The 22,109-nt window shown below is 42.0% G+C and overlaps 1 protein-coding gene across 1 annotated transcript in view; it reads right to left on the bottom strand.

Annotated features, from left to right (window-relative positions):
* Positions 1-22,109, bottom strand: part of pacrg (PARK2 co-regulated) — a 113,682-nt gene that overhangs the window by 60,710 nt on the left and 30,863 nt on the right. The window contains exon 3 of the mRNA XM_060880419.1: positions 6,103-6,274. Coding sequence (XP_060736402.1) covers positions 6,103-6,274 — 172 coding nt within the window. The remainder of the gene's footprint in view (positions 1-6,102; positions 6,275-22,109) is intronic.

The following is a 22,109-nucleotide window of genomic DNA, read 5'->3' as shown; positions in this document are numbered from 1 at the left end:
TAGAGAAGAAAATTTGAATATTCTAATATCTTATAACTTCTATTGTATTTACTTACACAGAAACATGTTAATAGCAGACACTCCTCACAAATAGCTTAAAATCATATAACTGCGTCCTGTAGAAAAAGATTTAGTATTTGTGGAAGGAGTCTCCGATGCCAGCGGTAAAACAAGATAAGCCATAACATTAAAACTACTAACAGGTGACACGAATATCATTGATTATCTTGTTACTGTGGCACTTATCGATGGGCAGGATATATCAAGCAGCAAGTGAGCACTCAAAGTTGATGTGTTGGAAGCGTAAGGATCTGAGCAACTCTGACGAGCGGCAGAGGTTCAGGAATGGATTGAGGAACATGATGAAGAGTTCTAGGTACTGACTTGGACTCCAAATTCCTCAGATCGTAATCAGATTGAGCCAGAGCTGTTTTGGCGGCACTTGGGGAACCTACATGATATTAGGCAGGTGGTTTTAATGTTATGGCTGATTAGTATATATACAGCTTGGAGAAAATTTCTGTTAAACACGCATCACCCCTCATCGCTTATTATTGAATGCTTGTGCACGTTTGACTGAGTGCTTGAAGCCGTGTTAGCTCTTGTCTGTTTGTGTGTATGTAATTTCCATGTGTAAGTGTGACTAACGTTGTGAATGAGAGAACGACAGATGTGAAATGAACTGAAACCTCTTGTATTTTGGCAGGGTTTGAGAAATTCTTTTCATTATTAAAAAAACAAAAAAACAAAATTATAACTTTTTTTTTAATGTAATCTCAGAATTCACTCACACAGACCCTGTAATGTAATATATGACATTGTATGCTTTCTTCTGATAAGGTATTTTACATTTGGACTAGGATTAGTGTTAACATTTTATGGATTAAGGCAATACTCGTTTATTCGTTAATAATGTAGATAAACCATCTTGTATGACAAGTATTCGACAGTTGATATTTGCATTTGTGTCAATGTTTTAATGTTTTCTTGCACACAAAATCCAAAAGCCATGTTGCCTTTGTTTGTTTCAGTTTATAAGAAATTCAATTTAGTTAATGCTTGGGTGACGTTTAAAGAAAAGAATATACACCCCTCCCTTTTATATGGTATAACTAACTTTTCTTTTATATTAGGGCCTTTTTACACCTGGTCACTTCATGTGTTGTCTCTGATCCGATAGCTATCTGATTTGTTAAAACTGTTCCACTTACATTAGGCCACATAAATGTGTCTTGGCGAATCGGATATCGATCCGCTCTTTCTACTCCCGCCCAATATGCAAATATATTTTACCTCATTTCGGGGTAATTGAAGTGGAACACACTTTGGTGTATGCGGTTTTCAGAATGCAATCAAAAAGAAGACGAAAAAACTTGTTAAGAGGGTTATGTTACAAAAAACAGCATTTAATGTTTGCTGCATTTTCGCTGGTGGCAGCAGCGCATTTTAAGACCCAACGAGACGCCTGGGTGAAAGATCACTTGTGAGTGACGTACTTCCGTTTGGGAGGAGTATAGCGCTGACGTATGTGGCTTGAACAACCACATTCATTTACACCTGTCCAGTTTCATCTGAAACGCGTCCCAGACCACCTCCTGAAGTGGTTTAAACGATCGGATTTATATCTGTCTTGAAAACGTTTCGGAGGGCATTTAGACCTGGTCTTTTTACCATCGGATAGCTATCGGATCACAGAAAACGCATGAAGTGACCAGGTGTAAAAAGCCCCTTAGATACCAGTGGGATTTAGGACTTGCTTCATCTCTACATTATGGGATTGATGCAGCAGCGTTTTAGTTTTTTAGTCTGTCTCTTTAACCCCATGTTTTAATTTCTTTTTTATAATATAAAAATGTATTACTACAGATATTAATGTCTCACAGGCAGAATGACCCTTATTCTTCTCCATTAGAGGCTACCTGTCACCGTTGACCTGAATGCTGGCGTTCTGTCTACATGAATCGCTCACCAATTATCTAAAAGTCTGAAAAAAAAAGCATTTTGCAAGTTGAAGTAGTTGAAGCCTAAACGTTTCAGTCTATGTCTCTCTCTGTTTCTCTGTCTGTAGTAATTAGCATGGGTCTGTACTTTCGGCTGTGGGCTTTACTGCACTCTCAGGTCAGAAAGTTCTCTCTTAATCAAGAACCAATGAGGAAGCGTCCACTTATAATTGCATTATTAGAGCTGTGTACGTGTGTTTGTTTGAAGAAGAAGAAGAAGAAGAAAAAGAAGAAAAAAAAAAACAATCTGCAGATCTATTGATGTTTAAAAAAATGGTATATCTAAATGGGAGTGAAAAGTTCAGGCAGAAGTGTGTGTGTGTCGTGTTGAATTTTGAGGCCACTGCATTACGTGTCTGCCAGTGTAGGTATATTCAGCTCTAGAATTCTTGGTAAAGATTGAAAAAAGAATATGAAATCAAATGTCTGTGGTAATTTAGCAGAAATCTAGCATTTAATTGAAGAAACTTGAGCATTCAACAATTACATTTACAATTATCACAAGTATTGGCACCCCACAAAGAGTCTGTAGTTTGTGAGTGTGTGAATGTGCCCTGCATTGGGTTGGCACTACGACCCTGTGTATGATAAGCAGTAAAGAAAATGGGTGGATGGATGGACTCCCAGCCTGGGTAACTGTGGCATCGTCAGGATCAAATTCAATACAATACAATTCAATTCGATACAACTCTGGAAATTACCACTCATGGGCTATGTGATCTCATTATTGATGGAGAAAGTGAGGGATTCTTCCAACCTAAAACATTAAGATCTTGACCTTGCACCAAGTACAAACCCGTTTTTCTCTCTGTATGTTTATCATGAATTATGGAAGCTTGTTCAAACTACCACCATCCCAGTATTGCCTCTTATCTGGGTCTAAAAATTTCATAATCAACCCTTTTGTTCAGGAAAAACTGTCAGCCAAAAGACCAGATTTGAAAGATTATTTGTCATTAAGAGGAACTGTCAAGGATATTATCCTATTATTTTCCTTGCTGCCAACAAGGAGACAGATATTAAAGGGAACCAGTCAGTTCCCCTTACACTGTACAATACTTGAAAACCCAAATCCTAAAGTATTAATTCCTTTACATGACTTAGCAGAAGTATTTAGTAAACAGAAACCAACCCAATCACCAACACACAAAGCATGGGATTATGCAAAAAACACTCTAAAGGGGTCTACTATGAGATTTTGTCTTTTTTTTCAGGCCACAAACATGTAGCAATGGAGGAGGACTTACAACCTTCTCTCCATGTATTCATCATTTCATTCCAATGCTCTCATTACCACTGATTACAGCTGCCATTGAACAGCTAAATATTTAACAAGCTCTGTTTACAAAGTGCATAGGCTATGATTAGAATAGGACAAAGGGAGGAGGATGGCTTTTGGAACCACTAGACCACTGTACAGTAAATATCTAACTATGCCATACGAGTTAGTCAACGTACCTTCAGTGTTTCAGGCAAGTAAATGAGATCTTAAGAAACATGCTGGTCATATCCCAGCTTGTTAGGAAGTTGAAAACAGAAGACAGGTTAAGTCATGATGCTGTGCTTTGGAACAGAGAAGGTTAAGAGCCTTGTTTAAAAACAAAACAATGGCAACTTGTCAGTAACCCAGAGCCACCAGTGCCCACTAGAACTTAGTGGAACATGAATATTGGCCAAGACCAAGGCTATTGAAAACAATTGATAAACTACAGATTATTTCGGACCTCTTATGTCTACTGCCAATTCATTCATGGTTCTCTTAAATGACAAACCCAGAAAGGTTCTTTTTTCTGAAACTGCCTCAGAATAACTGAAAAATGTTTCGTCAGTGCTCCTATATTGTCATCCAAACCCAGAAGGACAAATTTTTCTACCTCTACTTCGGCTTTTCCCGTTAGGGGTCGCCACAGCAAATCATCTGTTTCCACCTAACTCTACCCTCTGCATATTCTAATAATGCACCAATTACCTTCATGTCCTAATTTAACATATCCATATATCTCCTCTATGAACTTCCTCTTGACCTCTTACCTGGCAGCTCCATCTCCAACATCCTTCTACCAATATAACCATCTCCCTCCTCTGTACATGTCCAAACCATCTCAATCTATCCTCTCTGACCTGTCCTCAAAACAGCCAACCTGAACCGTCACTCTGATGTGCTCGTTCCTAATCCAGTACATCCTCGTCACTCCTAAAGAGAACCTCAACCTCCTCATCTCTGCCTCATGTCTTTTCCTTACTGCTATAATCTCTTACCTACAGTATACAGCAGAGCTGCTCTTACTACTGTCTTGTAGACCTTTCCTTTGAAAACCCAGCAGGACTATTCATGGTGGATATAGATTTGTATGAAATTGGAATTGGTGAAGTGCTTGCTAAGAATTCTGGCTCACCTTCTCGATTACACCCTTGCGTATTCATCTCTCATAAGCTGCTGACCAATGAGAAGAATTTATGATGAAGGTAAAGGAGCCATCAGGCTGAGTTTTGAAGAATGGCAGCACTGGCTTGAGGGTTTTTCAGTCCCCACTGATTACTGCAACCAAGTATATTATGGCTGTCAAACACCTCAACCCACAACTAGCACACTGAGAATTATTTTTCACCCAATTTAATTTCACCTTCACCTATACACTCAGATCCATGAACAAAAAGTTAGATGCCTTTTTTAGACTTCATGATGCCACCATACAACCACAGACCTCTGAACCTATGAACACCCACCAGAAAATGACTTATTATGTGACACAAACCACTGGTACACATTTCTCATCAAGTGCTGCATCTGTGAGAACAGCAGCAGGTACATACATCAGTAACTTCTGGACACACTGGCATACTGAGTGGTAATATTAGGCCCAATTTAAACAGTTACACATTACACAAGTATTCAGACTTCTCAGACCCGTTTGAGGACATTGATCCTGATTGTGGACTCCTCCGAAGTCCTGCATGTTGCAAATTACTCTTACACATGTATTTAAAGTTCACTGTCAGTTCACTTCACTATTATGAACTACCAACTAGTAAATACCCTTTACATTCCACTTTTACGTTACGTGCTTTCATTACAGTATTGTATAGCAGAATTGTAAAGCAATCTTGCACACCAGATAACACACAGGCAACCACACTACAGTGTCCGAAAGGTCCGAAACTATAGAGAAGTATCATCAGCCCCTCACACATACATCAATAATGACCAAGAACCACCAAATTGCTCTACACCGAGACACAGGTGTGTACCTTGCTGGTGATGGATCAGGGCTTAGGGGGTACTATTGGTTACCTGTCACCAGAATATAAGTGCCCTTCTGCGTTATCTGAACTCTTGCATGTTGCTCATAATTTCTTACTAACTTTTTGCTTACTGCTTTATACCCCTGCTTTTCTCTTCTCTCACTGCATTGTCTTGTATATCCAATGCTGGCAATTCAGAGTGTTTTTTTCTCTGGTTTCTAAGCCTTCTTGGTTTAATGGTGATCTTCCATTTCTGGACTTGACCCCCAGCTAGATATATTGTTCAAAACTTTGTGAAGCTCACCCCTTTTCCCCACTGTAAAGTGCCTTGACCACTGTAAATTCCTTGCCCTTGAATCAACACTCAAGGTTACAACATTTGACATAAATCGCAGTTTTTAGTCTTAGTCTGTTACTTTGTTTTACCTGGGAAGTTTTAATTTGTATGAAATCTGAATAGATATCCTTTTTTTTTTTTTTTTTTTTTTTTATTCTTTTGTTTATTGAGATTACATTTAAATGCTAGCTTGGTTCTTTAAAACCTGGCGCCGCCCAAGTGGCAGCCTGTTGCATCAGCCATGCAATATTACCTATGTGCAATATGCCTTCAGTGTAACCACTACTCTTTTTATACATTTTTGTTTTTATATATATATACTGTATATAATATTATGTATTTATTCTTTTTATATATTTTTGCTGCTGTAGCAGAGAAATTTCCCCATTGTGGGACAATTAAAGTTATATCTCATCTCATCTCATCTCATCTCATCTTATCTTATCTTAAGTGTTGTGTGTTTTCACTGGCATGACCATATTTTTATGGAATAAAAAATGCCTCTATTGATGTTTGGCTTACTCTTTAGAGGGATAATAAGCTGAGGGATGACTGGCAGGATTTTGGTGCCACCATGCTCCAGCATGTCATGTATACCCTGCCGGGCGAAGAACTCGTACGGGTGAGATGTTTCACACAGCCCGTCGAAGAACAGCGGCAGGTAGTGATGATAATCCAGCTTTTCAATCTCTACCTGTTCAATACACAAAACACACACAAGTAAATCATTAATTGTTTAAGTAGTTTCCATTAAATTTACTTGAATGGCTGGAGCTAAATATTCCCTTTAATTATTAATAATGCTGTAATTCTGATCTTTACTCGGCAACTAAAAGGTAGTAAATCTTCCTTATGGGTGCCGTAATAATGTCACATACTGTATTCCCATCATCATGGGGACATTCGGACCACACAATCAGACACACAAATAAAATCACACAAATAGGCTCATAGCATCACATACACAGGTGTTTGGAAAAAGGTCCTGCATCTCTAACACAACACACACACACACACACACACACACACACACACATGCATACAGACTTAGTGAGAAACAACTTCACGTGCTGTGTGTGTTGGTCAGACAGTGTAAATGGAAGCCCTTTATAGACACATCTGTGTGTGTGTTGCTTTTGTCAACGGTTGTCAAATGTTGAGAGGGAATTTAGTAGGAATAGATGGTGGTTTGGAGCAGTAACTGCATGAAACTGATATATAAATAGTCAACAATGATGGCAATAGTTGTGAAAATGGCAAAAAATTCCATCAATAACACTAAAGGAGCCTTCAGTGACACCTTATTAAGGTACCTACTATGTATCTATGCTTACTGACCCTTCTGTCAGCTGTCAATTGGAAGGTATCAAAGCTTTTAAAGCAACAAACCTTCGCCGTGATATAATGTGTCCTCTAAATTCTATTATTCTAGATGAACAAAACAGCATATGGAATAAAAAAACTAGATCAAATTAATATTCAATAAATCTGTTTAATTGGTTAATATTAGGTCGAAGTAAGATTCAACGATTGGGGCATTGATCTAATAACTGAAAGAAGTTGATAATGAGTTAACAAGTGAAAATAATTAGATGTCAAATTACATGGCAAATAAAGCAATGAAAGAAAAAATGCACAAACACACACACACACACACACACACACACACACACACACACACACACACACACACACACACACATACATACAGATACCCAAACATACCTGACCCCTTTGTCTCTGGCTGTCTTACAGCACAGACAATCACACACACACACACACACACACACACACACACACATAGTCAAACGTTCACACACAGACACACATGGACACACACACTTAGAGAGTTGGAAAGAGAGCACTGATTGCTTTGAGGCAATTTCCAGGCTAACCTTGACCTTTTTGCTTTGGTCAAGAAAAATATTGGTGAGTCAGGCAGTTAGGAGACAAGAATACAAGAACAAAAGCAAATAGAGCAACGGGAGTAGGATCATCCACTCACACACACACACACACACACACACACACACACACACACACACACACACAGCAGCTACATCCACCCTCTCTGAAAGCAGAATGCAGTGCTTCCAGAACTTTGCTTAATAATACATAATTCACACTTAATTGGCCAGCCTTGGAACATTAAGGTTAAATAAATAAGGCGATGCAAAGCTTTGAAGCAGGAGATAGTAGCTATAGACACACACACACACACACACACCTGCAGTATGTGCAATACAAGCAAATGAAGCATGTTGAAAGGAAAAGAAAGACAGGAAGAAGGATAAAGAGGAGAAGTCATGAGACAAGTGAGAAGGAAGGAAATGGAAAAAGAGATAGTGGGGTGATAAAGTGTAAGATATGATCTACTGCTCCTCGGTTGTGTGTTTAAGAGGATGGTTGCATCACCTACGTTAGTTTCAGATTTAAAAAAGGATCTTGACAAAATCCATCTGTGTGTGTGTGTGTGTGTGTGTGTGTGTGTGTGTGTGTGTGTGTGTGTGTGTGTGTGGCCAGACACTGTCATTGTTGATGAGCCAGCACTGACAGACAAAGGGCAGAGAGATAACATGCAGAAAGTGAGAGAGAGAGAAGGAGAGAGAGAGAGGGAGAGAGAGAGAGAGAGAGAGAGAGAGAGAGAGAGAGAGAGAGAAGGAGAGAGAGAGAATAATTAAAACAATTTCAAATTTAACAGAAAAGTCACAATGTCTGTATATATGCCATGCGTTCATTCTAACAAGCAACAGAAAGACAGACACTCGCTCGTTTTCACACCACTGAGCCACAATTTCAGCGACACAATCACGCAACAAAACAACACTGTGACATTTATACTCTTTTTCAACTCTATGCTAATGACTTATGATGCCGTAAAGTGACAAATCCAGACGATTCCTCGGACAGATCCTATTGCATGTGTTGCAGAAATGGAAGCCAAAAAAAAACTATAGAGACATTAAGAAGTTTATTTTCATAACGGAGGCAGGGAGTCATTAGGGATCGTTAACGCTGCGCTCTGGTTATTGTATGTGTGTGATTAATATAGCTTGGCTAATCTGCTAAGAAGCTAGTTTGAAGGCTAGTAGGCTAGATCGTCTTCTCGCACGTGATTTTTTCGCATGACTCGACCGTGTTCATATGTAGGCCCTGTGGTGTCATTGTCACGTTTGATTTTGCTTTGCACATGATTAATTCTTAGCCACTCGCGTTCAAACAGTTTCCGTAAGGGTTATGGAAGGTTCTGAAAAGCTTTGTGTAAATTGCTACCACTTAACAACAGTAAAAGCAGTTATAAGAGAAATGAGAGACAGACAGCATATTAGAGGGAAAAAAACATGCTAAAAATGTCAAGTGGAACTTCGAGAAGGACAGACTGCTCTTTTGAGATTAATTAACGACGAGTTCAGAGGCTTTTACTGACAGGAGGGGCGAGAAAGACGGGGGATGTGTGGAGAAAGAGAGAGAGAGAGAGAGAGAGAGAGAGAGAGAGAGAGAGAGAGAGAGAGAGAGAGAGAGAGAAGACTAAAGCAGGAAGGAGGGTGCAGAAGGGGAAGGGGGTGAGGAAGTGAGATCAAACTGGAACAGAAAGAAAGACAGCGAGAGAAAGAGGTGGAGGTGGCTGCAAACGCCAGAGGTCAGAGACATCATTTAGGTTGCCAAGAGCGATAAAATGGTTGCTACGACAACAGCCCAGATTACACTGGTATTTGAACGGACACTTCAGAGATGTAGGGTAAGGGACACTTTACAGATAAATGAAAATGGAATCATTGTGGTGTGATTCGGGTCAGACATAACTGGGTGTCATTATGGGGGGGGGGGGGGCAGAGAGAGGGAGAGAGAGAGATTGTAATGTATAGACATTCATCAGCAGATAGTAGCAGAGGGTTTGTCTCAAACAAACATGCAGTCACACACTCACACTCGCACAGTCACTCACTCACACACACACACACACACTCTCACTCACTCACACACTCTCTCACACACACTCTCTCATGCACTCACACACTCTCTCATGCACTCTCACTCACTCTCTCATGCACTCTCACACACACACACACACACACTCACTCACGCACTCACTCACGCAAGCACTCACACACGCACTCACTCACGCAAGCACTCACGCACTCACACACGCACTCACTCACGCACGCACTCACGCAAGCACTCACGCAAACACTCACGCACGCACGCACTCACGCACGCACACACTCACTCACACACTCACATACTCACAGTGTTTTAGTTTTCCCTCATAGAGACCATAAAAAGTTCAAAATTCTTGCTTATGGAGACATTTGGTCACTACCAAGATATCAATACACACAAGCAGTTAGAAAAATTAGTAAAGATGCAGTTAGCTAGCATCACGTGTCAGAGTAAGCATACCTTGAGGTATTTATTCTACTCACACCACCTCATTACAACACATTTCATCCTGTTATACTTACATTTAAAGTTCACACGCAACATCAATGAAATAAGGTGGTTTCATTTAGAATTTAAATTCAATTCAATTTCTATAGCACATTTAACAGTCTACATGTTCACAACGCAGCTTTACACAAATGTGTGAAACCTGCGATCTCCCTTGTGTCTGCGTGAACCATATTTACTTTAAAAGTAAAGACCAAGGTCATCACTGATGTTATGAGACATTTTTGTCCATAGCGCAATTAACAACAGAGGCATCGGTGTGGAAGTGAAAAGAATGTGAAAGAGGAGTATAGCTTAGGATTTCCAGTGTTTTGACCACGAAGCATCATAAAAAAAAAACATAAACGGAAGCAAGAGGATTAAGGACTGATCCGTGAAGGACGCCTTCCTTGGAGATTAGAGCTCTGGTTAGCTGTCGCTATAACAATACTTTGACCTTGATATTGAAACCGTATTAAGTACCACGACACCTGTACTGAAATTTTATTACAGAAAAATGGATGATAGGAAATAAAGCATAGAAACTGCCACATGACAGCAGGTGATATGCCTATTATTATACAAGTTAGGATAAAAAAAAATTTTCAATGACAGGAAAATCTGCAGTGTTTGGTCTTATTAATTTCAAGAGATAAAAAAAGGAGGGAAGGGATGTTTATAGTTGCTGAAATCTATAATGTTAAAATGGAAGGTTTCTATAATATTAGGGGAAATCTCTTCCTCTGGTAATTTGATAGATCTGTAGCATTTTGGCAAAGAAGAGTGGAATAAAATAAAATTTAGTTAAAGGGTGTGAATACTTACAGTATGCAGCCAGGATATTGTAAGGCTTTTCATTTCTGTTTGTTTTCGTTTTCTTGGTTGCCGTATCACATTATACAAAACTTTCGTTTTAATAGGGGTGTGTAGACTTTTATTTATCCGGCTTATACAACATCTATAAAAAATGTTGTTTTGAAATGAATTGATGTTGAGGTGTTAGCAGAAGCTCTTGTGTTGGACCTGGCTGTTGTTGATTATTTTCCAATATCACAGCATGCAATGTCATGTTTTATTCCTAAGCTGTTAAATGAAATTAGCAGTGATTGTGCTTTGAGGAGTAGCTTTCACCTCTCTCTTCTGACGGTGTGTGTTCTCGCGGCTCTGTTTCGTGCTGTGCTCGCAGGCTTTACAGAATAACCGTCTATCTGATTGGCAGAAGCTCTTGGGTTTCTGCTTCGGCTCAAACTCGGCTGACAGCGGTGATGTCTTTTCCTTGATCGTTTTCACTTTGATCATTTTGGATAGCTGTTGCTTCTTGCAAGGGAATGTACCTACAAAGCCTGAGAAGCTGGTTTCACCGGCTGCTTATAAATTAGTTCTAAGTCTAATTTTAAGATTTGGTGCAAGCGTGAAGAACTACGGAAGGTTAGACGGCTTCAGTACCAGCACTGGCGACTGTACGGTAAGAGAGAACTTAAACCAGGTCAGAGACAGAAGTTCTGGATGTCGCAATATAAGTCAAAAGCAGCACTGAGAATGAAACGAATGATTGTGTTCAGGGCCTCACTGGCCCCTGATGCACTAGCATGCTGTACAGTAGCAATTTCCAGTTTATTAGGATTGTAACCTGCAGCAAGAGACGTGTTAATCAAGTGACAGATATGCTTGGAGATATTTGAACTGACAGGAGGATGAATTCAATTTATCAGTAGGTTGAGAGAAAACAGAATTAGCTGAAATAAAATGCGTGAGAATGTCTGCCATACTCATCAAAGCAAAAAGATGATGAGACTCACTTTGCCTATGGCCATAAAGAGGTATTTGGATGTACGATGTATAATCCTAATAACGGCATGAACCGTTATAGAAGGTGTGGAGGACAGATTTGGAACTCTGAGTGCAGATATCGAGCACACACACACACACACACACACACACACACACACACACACACACACACAGATATTGCCACTGTAGCACAAAGCCGCCACGCTGCAATAAACCCGTATCAATTCAATTCAGTTCAATTTAAAGTCCGCTCTATTGCCATGGCTGCATTTCTTTACAATACTACCGAAGCAATTACAAGGTAGTAACTAATATAGGACAGGAAAACAATGAACATAAATTGTATATATATCAAAAAACACCACACACACACACACACACACACACACACACACACACACAAACACACACAGCCAAGACAATTTCACTGGAAGTTGTTTTCTACTGCATTATCTCTATTATTGTGTTTATTCAGAACTGTAAAGAAGAAATAAAAAAAATAATAATAAAAAAAATAAAAATCCAACAAATACATGTCAGTACTATACTACTCATCAGGTCATGTGACAAACAAACAAACAAACAAACAAATAAATAAATAAATGTGACTAATAAAACTAATACACAAGATGTATAAGAGTAAAATAACTGTAATGTGTAGGATGGGGAGTCAAGACAGGAGCTACAGAGATATCCAATGGATAGGTGTTTAATGAATTAAAGATCAGTACGAAAAGCCACATCAGCATCTCCTGAGAGACGAAGAGAACTCAAGACAGAACCGAAACAGGAAAAAGCAAGCAAACAAAACACACTGTCATTATTATATACAAGTAGTATTGTGTTTTTTGGCTTGTGCAGACAGGATGTGTCATACTCAGGGTCAGAGGTACTCTATATACCTTTCCTGCAGCATCTGCCACTACTCACACGAATGATTAATGATTTGTTTAAGCAGTGTTTTGCTGATTCGTGGCCTAGTTCAATATTCAATAACACTTTGCTAAAGCAAGCAAAACACCTCCTTTTGATATACCTCCAATTCTATTAAGAGAGAAAGAGACAATTATTATCAAGACATGAAAAGCAAAACATAATCCTAATGTAGGATTTTTTCTTTTTGTGTTTCCTGACTTAATCAAGGAAAAACCTCATGATGAAGAGGTGGTGTGGCTGTGGCCCTGCTCTGTTAGAAGAGGTGTGGGTGTGGCCCTGCTGTGTTAGAAGAGGTGTGGGTGTGGCCCTGCTGTGTTAGAAGAGGTGTGGGTGTGGCCCTGCTGTGTTAGAAGAGGTGTGGGTGTGGCCCTGCTGTGTTAGAAGAGGTGTGGGTGTGGCCCTGCTGTGTTAGAAGAGGTGTGGGTGTGGCCGTGCTGTGTTAGAGGTGGTGTGGGTGTGGCCCTGCTGTGTTAGAGGTGGTGTGGGTGTGGCCCTGCTGTGTTAGAGGTGGTGTGGGTGTGGCCCTGCTGTGTTAGAGGTGGTGTGGGTGTGGCCCTGCTGTGTTAGAGGTGGTGTGGGTGTGGCCCTGCTGTGTTAGAGGTGGTGTGGGTGTGGCCCTGCTGTGTTAGAAGAGGTGTGGGTGTGGCCGTGCTGTGTTAGAGGTGGTGTGGGTGTGGCCCTGCTGTGTTAGAGGTAGTTTGGGTGTGGCCTTGTAGTGTAGTGTTAGAGGTAGTGTGGGCGGTCATGGCCCTGCTGTGTTAGAAGAGGTGTGGGTGTGGCCGTGCTGTGTTAGAGGTGGTGTGGCTGTGGCCCTGCTGTGATAGAGGTGGTGTGGGTGTGGCCCTGCTGTATTAGAGGTAGTTTGGGTGTGGCCTTGTAGTGTAGTGTTAGAGGTAGTGTGGGCGGTCATGGCCCTGCTGTGTTAGAAGAGGTGTGGGTGTTGCCCTTCTGTTTTAGAGGTGGTGTGGGTGTGGCCCTGCTGTGTTAGAAGAGGTGTGGGTGTGGCCCTGCTGTGTTAGAAGAGGTGTGGGTGTGGCCGTGCTGTGTTAGAGGTGGTGTGGGTGTGGCCCTGCTGTGTTAGAGGTGGTGTGGGTGTGGCCCTGCTGTGATAGAGGTGGTGTGGGTGTGGCCCTGCTGTGTTAGAGGTGGTGTGGGTGTGGCCCTGCTGTGTTAGAGGTGGTGTGGGTGTGGCCCTGCTGTGTTAGAGGTGGTGTGGGTGTGGCTCTGCTGTGTTAGAGGTGGTGTGGGTGTGGCCGTGCTGTGTTAGAGGTGGTGTGGGTGTGGCCCTGCTGTGTTAGAGGTGGTGTGGGTGTGGCCCTGCTGTGTTAGAGGTGGTGTGGGTGTGGCCCTGCTGTGTTAGAGGTGGTGTGGGTGTGGCCCTGCTGTGTTAGAGGTGGTGTGGGTGTGGCCGTGCTGTGTTAGAGGTGGTGTGGGTGTGGCCCTGCTGTGTTAGAGATGGTGTGGGTGTGGCCCTGCTGTGTTAGAGGTGGTGTGGGTGTGGCCCTGCTGTGTTAGAGGTGGTGTGGGTGTGGCCCTGCTGTGATAGAGGTGGTGTGGGTGTGGCCCTGCTGTGTTAGAGGTGGTGTGGGTGTGGCCCTGCTGTGTTAGAGGTGGTGTGGGTGTGACCCTGCTGTGTTAGAGGTGGTGTGGGTGTGGCCCTGCTGTGTTAGAGGTGGTGTGGGTGTGGCCGTGCTGTGTTAGAGGTGGTGTGGGTGTGGCCCTGCTGTGTTAGAGGTGGTGTGGGTGTGGCCCTGCTGTGTTAGAGGTGGTGTGGGTGTGGCCCTGCTGTGTTAGAGGTGGTGTGGGTGTGGCCCTGCTGTGTTAGAGGTGGTGTGGGTGTGGCCCTGCTGTGTTAGAGGTGGTGTGGGTGTGGCCCTGCTGTGTTAGAGGTGGTGTGGGTGTGGCCCTGCGGTGTTAAAAAGGTGAAAGGTGTGTTGTAATTGCAGGTGTGGGTGCATGCTTCTTGTGTTAGGTGGTGTGGGTGTGGTCGATTTGTTAAATGAGGTGCACAGTGATCTGATTAACAAGCCCCAGGCGGCAGTGAACACTCCAGCCCATTACACATGCTCATCTGATCTCTTCATTTTTTATTTAAACCACATGTCATGGCCTCTATGTAGGGCACTTTATGAGAGTTTAAATTTTAAACACGGTAAAATTGACTGGTAATAAATATTCCACACCATTGCCATCAAAGACCGGATAACACTAGCACTACTTTTGGGTGGCCTTTTCAGGTAAGTGGTCCTTCCTGGTGATGAGTATTTACAGTTTACCAACTGCTGACTTTGACAGAGCCTCATCCAGGCTCTTCCTTTCTGGAAAAATGGATGTCTGGAAACATTTTCATTATCAGGCAAACTGGCTAAAGGTGACAGGTGAGATGTGAGTATAAAAATACTCACATTCTTCCCAGACTTACGGGTTAAGAAACTGCTACGTAAGTTTAGTTATACTTACTTTTACCTATTTGACTGACTGTAGACGGTACAGTTCTAAAAAAGTAATCGATTTGGCGGCAGTCTGCACTGGGGTCAGGCTGCATCTTGCCACTCAGGTGATTTCATTTTAGTACAGAGAATTCTGAGAATTTCTACAGCACATTTTGCAGCTCACAAATGAACAAAACAGTCTGAGAGAACACTTAAACTCACTACGCAGACAGAGTGGAGAAAGAACGATGAAGGCTGAAGGTCCTTAAGAGCAGTGTTATTCAGACATCTGGGAAGCAGTGAAAGAGGAAGATGAGGATGGCCTTCGTCACGGAGGAAGATAAAGGGTAGTTAGACAGAGACAGAAATCTACTCGATGGCTAACAAGCTGCTCGCAAGACAAAAAACTTCCTCCACACAAGCCGGTCTAGTCGTTCTCCTCTGGTCTCCATCATCAACAAGGTGTGTCGCTCTCTCACCGTTCTGTGTGAAGTCTGTAAACTGTAAATTTCATTCTAACATCAGCCATCGTGTTCTGCAGGTCATCTGGATTCGTCGGCTTTCTGTTCCTCTCTATTCCTTTCCTTCGCTCTGCTCTCCAATGCAAAATAAAGGTCTGAATATTTGTGCTGCCACTCAGACAGCCACTCAGCTGGATTGTCTGAAACAGCACTGCTACTAAGTAAACCACTCTCTCCTCCTGTCTTCCTGTTCTTTCTCTCTCTTTCTTTCTTACTGCTTTGTTAAAACAAAACAAGATTGATTAAAGGTCAGGGTTGGCGGCCGTTCCCTTGAGACAGGCCATGCGTCTGACTTTACCTTGCCGAGCATCTGTAATTGATAAGAATGACTGCTGCTCATCTCTTTAACGACAAAACGCACGTCGCGTCGACCTGCACGAGGGGACGGGGAGGAGGGGTGGGGCTGGTCGAGAAGAAGAGCGAGTGGATGAGTCCGCAAGGGCACGGAGATTAAACGCAAGGGGAAGGAAACAATGGCTGGAATTGTGATGAGGCAGAGCATTCAGTGGTGAGTAAATTAATTAACCAGCTAGCAGGTTGAAGGGCGCAGGGACACCCAGTCGTCACTAGTGACCTTGCTCTGTCCCTTTTCAAGTAGTCACTCTACAGATGAAAATTCCAGAGAGAGAGAGAGAGCGCGAGAGATGAAAGAGAGGCTGGAGAGAGATTTGTAGCTGCGATAACGTAAGCGAGATCTTGCTTCATTAAATGTGAACATAATGTGAATTCAAAAAAAAAACCTGCACTCGGCTGAGGTGGAAAAGTCAACAGGTTTATTTTTCTAAATGATTTATAGATAGATCGAAATCCTTATTAATAAGAGAATTCCTAGTGAAATTCCTAGATCAAGGAGGACTAGGGTTTGTCAAAAAGAACAACTTTACTGGAATGGTGAGTGGAACATCTCAGAATGCACAGGAGGATGGTTACGACAGCAGAAAATGGCATCGGGTTGATGTGTGTGTGATGGAGAGAGAGAGAGAGAGAGAGAGAGAGAGAGAGAGAGAGAGAGAGAGAGAGAGAGAGGTGGAGTGCAGCAGCTGTACTAGTCTTTCCTCATCAGCGTTTCCCATCCCTTCATTTATGTCAAGTAGCTGACAGAGCGGGAGCAAAAGGTTTACGTGAGTACACACACAAACACACACAAACACACACATCTTTAAAGATCGAGATCCTTAAACCAAATAATAACAATTTCCTCTGATCATACTGTTCATAAGTTTACACCCCCCTGGCTCTTGTGAATTGTGTTGCCTTTTTGTGCATCAGTGAATTTCTACCTTGGACAACAAGGATTTTGTCTGAAGAACAGGGGGCAGTCTAACTGCTCAGGACAAATGAACATTTCTCATGAATATCACGTATACTGTAACATAACACGTAGTACTAAGAGCCAAGCACACGTAAACTTTTAAAGTGGTTCATTTGCACAAACCTATCCTTATTGTCTTTTGTGGTCCCTGTCATATGCACAGGTAAGTCATAGGTAGAAATATTCTGGTCATGGAATGATTTTTCTTCATCGTTGGTTGTTTGACAAAATTCATGCACTCCAGACCACTACACATTTATGCCTGACACTGCAAATCTTTCTTACCTCAGCATGAACCACGCATGCATCCTATCTAAGCTGTGACCCTAAATCCTGAATTGCTTCATCCCCTGTACATTCGCTCTACTGAACACCAGCTGAAAGACTTGTGGGAAGCAGAAGGACCCTTCTGAAGCTGAGAACAGAAGCCAATGAATATTTAACTCTGGCTACAAAGAGCACAGATAGATAGATAGATAGATAGATAGATAGATAGATAGATAGATAGATAGAGAGAGAGAGAGAGAGCTCCATTTTCTTCTGAGCTTGCAGATCCCGACATACAACCTTCTCACTCAAGTTCTCTCATGGTGTGCTCTTAAACACCATAAAGGTCCACCGCGCTTCAAACACCTCAGACATCCTCTAAAGCACTCGCACGCTCGCAGACTCGTACACTATCCCATGGAGAGAGTGATGAAGCAGAGAGAACTATAAGCTTGGAATGATAAGAAAAGATTGACAGAGAAGTGGGAAAGGAAAGAGAAAAGGAGCGTGAAGCATGAAGGGCAAACGTGTCTGAGAGAGAGAGGGAGAGAGAGAGAGAGAGAGAGAGAGAAACAGGAGTGACAAGGTGCACAGTGAAGACACACACACACAAAGGCATGAGGGAGAAATGGAACAAAATACAGAAAGGGAAAGAGAAAGATGGAGGAAAGAAACAGTGACTGTGTGTGTGTGTGTGTGTGTGTGTGTGTGTGTGTGTGTGTGTGTGTGTGTGTGTGTGTGTGTGTGTGTGTGTGTGTGGGAAAGTTAGAGGTGGCACGGTGAAATGCAGTGATTTACAGCCACACATCAACTTCCTGCCCTTCCTTCCCTCTCACACAGACAATCAATGCGGACGTTCTTACTGATTGATACAACCTTTCTTCTGTGTGTGTGTGTGTGTGTGTGTGTGTGTGTACTCCACACTAAGTATGTCATTCAAAGTGGCACACTGTAACATTGAATTTTGTCTCGAATGTTAGCAGCCTTAGCGGATTCTAATCTCCACTATTAGCACCCACACCGTGTGTGTCAGTCATCAGATCAGCCCACGTACCAAACTGACATTGGAACAAAAGCAACCTATTAATCAGGTGGAATCGGACGCGCCACCTAACGTAATGAAAGCGTGCAGCCGATGACCTAAACCGAATGAGCCTTAATTCTGCAGCTGATTGGTCACAAGGTGTTTCATTCCCCATAACAGCAGCCCTGATAAGATCTCCGGCTGTAACCGAATTCACACATTTAAATGAAAGCGCTTCTTCTGACACGTGTTTTTGGCAGTAGTTCATTCTCAGAGCTGCGTAGGGTAGACGTGATACATTATCTAATGTTGGAAATAAAATAAAAACAAACAAAACAAAACAAAAAAACACCTATAATCGTTTATATCTAAAAATGTTTGGAAGGAGTCTCCACTACAACACAACGTTTCTTACAGTCAATCTCTCAGCGTAGTCTCTCAGTTTTACAGAGTAAATGATATCAGGAACTTTGATTTGTTGATGTTCTACTACATGGAACTATAGATGTGGGCAGCAGTTATTGAGGGTCCGCTGGCTTTTGGAATAATGCAGAACATAAAGTCTGTGTCCAAACAAGTTATCAAGATAATCTTCAAAAATGGAGAAAAAAAAACAAACAAACATGAATTTTGAAGCCTAAATAGAAATCAGCAGATGTAAAAAGATATTTGAAAAAAAAATCACGTGGCATTACTGATTTATTTTATTCCGTAGAATAAAACATGACAATATCTTGCGCTTGTGTTACCAAACCACAGCCCTTATTTCAGGCATTTAATCAAAATCCTTTTCAATAATTAATCACTCATATAGTCGCTATGCTTCTGTGGGAAAATGAGAAAAAATGTCTTAAAGAATAGAATTCTTGTTTTGTCTTAACACACAAAGGTATTTTTTGTCTTATAAGGCCAGAGGTCAGAGGTCAGGTGTGTGTGTGTGTGTGTGTGTGTGTGTGTGTCTGTATTTTACATTGTGTTTAAGGGCAAAATGTGAAGCAAAAGTGCAGCCTTAGGAAAAGCCTGCAGCCTTACAACACACACCCCCCGCCCCCCCTCTATATATGCTGTATACATCTGTGAATGCATATCTGCTATCACGTCAAGTATGTGCGCATACGTGTATTAAGCACCAGGCGATATTGAACGTGAGCGTGTGCATGAGGGTCACGTGAAAAGTCTTTTTAACAACGCTTTGAAAAAGCAGGGAGCACGAGCACAATTCCAGTCTGGATGAACTGTTTACACTGTTACTCTAAAACCCTTGATAAAAGCCCACAAAACATCGACCAAAGACGCAGAGTCTCCTCACAAGAATACGCTGAGAGAGAAGCGTGTTCCTTTATTTTCTGTCTCTCTAATTGGATTAAGCGCTGGAATATTAAAGCAGATGTAAGAATGTGCTTTTGCAACAAAAGCCTCTCTCTTACCCATCATGCACTGAATCACGCTTGCAACAGAACACCGCTGTTTACACAAAACCCTTACATAAGACACTCAGTTGGCATCTCATCACTCACAATTGATTACTCCTTTTGTGTGTGTGTGTGTGTGTTTCAGATGGCACTGCTGATATTTAACAGTGAGGTCATACACACCTGAATTCACCAGAGTGACTTAAGTTTGCGAACATTTTCTTCATTTGCATTTCAAACGCTCCACGCTGAGGAGAAGGGTGGGTGTGTGCACGCAAACACACACGTTCAGAACAAAATAACAACAAGCAAACACAAGTAAAAAAAAAAACAGGCTCGGATACATATATGACAACGACGGATCCAGCTGTGGGTCTTTCAGATCCGCCCCACGTGACGGCTGCATACCTGATCAAACACAATCCCTTTCTCCTTCTCTCTGTGTTAAAAGGCTTCATTAGTAGGGCAGAATCGAGCTATCAGCGGCAGTTTTCGCAGGCTTCCGGAGAGAGAGGGAGAAAAAAAAAAAAAAAAGGATTTGATGTGAGATCTAATAGAGTGAAGTGCCACAGCGTGCTAAGCTCAGCAATGAGAGCCACAGCTAATGGAAACCTGACCTGCAACGGAGCAGCGAGAGCGCTGAGAGAGAAAGCCAGGCCGAGGAGGACTGAAAGAACGCTTCTGAGGGCAAAAGCTGAGCCCTGAGTACAGACGTCTATGCCGGCTGGTTTTACAGCTCATTCTTAAGGCGCCGGTTAACATGAAAGAGATAGAGGTGGAGGGCAGGAAGAGGGCAGGAAGGGATGGAAACAGTCAGCGTGAGAATGCTGAAAGACAAAGTTGGACTGTGAAATGGAGATCAAGCTCTTAGAACTAACTCAAGAATTTAAATCTCTCCCTGTATCTTATTTGCAAACCCCTGACACCCCCCACCCACCCACCCACCCCCTTTCTGTGTAGCTAATGTCATTTATTTTAGTTATACTACAGTATGGTTACATTCTAAACACAATATAGTTATTTTCTTTTCTGTTCTAAACTATTCCTTAAGCGGAGCGACACACACACACACACAAACACAAACACACACACACACACAAACACACTAACTCCTGGTTATGTCTGCATTACAACTATAACTTTATACCTGTTGAATTCTCAAGTCTGGTTATTCTATAACTCCACTTCACAGGGTTATAACATTTGAACGTATTGAATAAAACACAAGAGATCGAAACGGAATATGAGATGAAATTTGAGCAGTTTCCACACAGGACTTTTCGGGCTTTCTGGCGATTTATCAGCTAGCAAGTTGGCAAAGGTTCCTAGCGATTTCTTACCTAAAGCAGCAAGGGTTGTTTGACCGTAAACGTGCACGTATATTAAATAAAACGTGTGATGTTCTACAGTGACGAGTGCGTTTCATCTTGACAGCCTGGGTCTGTATTAATTCTGTGTATAGATCTGATTCTGATCTGATCTGTTACTCTTGTCCATGTTAAAGTGGGTGTTAAGTGTATGTGGCTGATGCTGGCATCTGAAAGGTTATCCTTGTTAGCTTGATTAAAGCTTTAAATGCACTGTCATGAGAAGAATCGATCAGCCTTATTGATCCGTCTCATCAAGAGGTCACGCGCCGCATCTACGGGGCTTATAAACATTAGCTTTGTAACATACTGCATCACACATATATGGTAAACTTTAAAAAAAAAAAAGCGAGCTGAAAAAAAATCTCCAATGCTGTTAGCTAGTAAAATTGATTCGTTGGCGCTATAATGCTGGATGTATGAGAATGGGGTGAATAGATATATTTCATGGATGGATATATTTCAGGCACTTGGCTTGATATTACTTTATTGATTGATCAGTTATCCAAGATCAGGAGGCAGATGTATATCTGCCTGAAAAAATACATACATGTCCTTCAGCAACCCTTCTAATCCAATCACAAGGATATTCTCTCTCTCTCTCTCTCTCCCTCTCTCTCTGTGTGTGTGTCTCTCTCTCTCTCTGTCTGTCTGTCTGTCTGTCTGTCTGTCTGTCTGTCTCTCTCTCTCTCTGTCTGTCTGTCTGTCTGTCTGTCTGTCTGTCTCTCTCTCTCTGTCTGTCTGTCTGTCTGTCTGTCTGTCTGTCTGTCTGTCTGTCTGTCTGTCTCTCTCTGTCTCTCTCTTTCTCTCTCTCTCTCTCCTTCACTCACTCTCTCTCTCTCTCTCTCTCTCTCTCTCTCTCTCTCTCTCTCTCTCTGTGTGTGTCTCTCTCTCTCTCTCTCTGTCTGTCTGTCTCTCTCTCTCTCTGTCTGTCTGTCTGTCTGTCTGTCTCTCTCTCTCTCTCTCTCTCTCCTTCACTCACTCTCTCTCTCTCTCTCTGTCTCTCTCTTTGTCTCTCTCTCTGTCTATATCTCTCTCT

This window comes from Tachysurus vachellii, chromosome 10, assembly GCF_030014155.1.
Source record: "Tachysurus vachellii isolate PV-2020 chromosome 10, HZAU_Pvac_v1, whole genome shotgun sequence".
In the NCBI taxonomy this organism is placed as follows: Eukaryota; Metazoa; Chordata; class Actinopteri; order Siluriformes; family Bagridae; genus Tachysurus; species Tachysurus vachellii.
The sequence above is the reverse complement of the archived record's forward strand: the minus strand, read 5'-3'. Positions and strand labels throughout refer to the sequence as shown.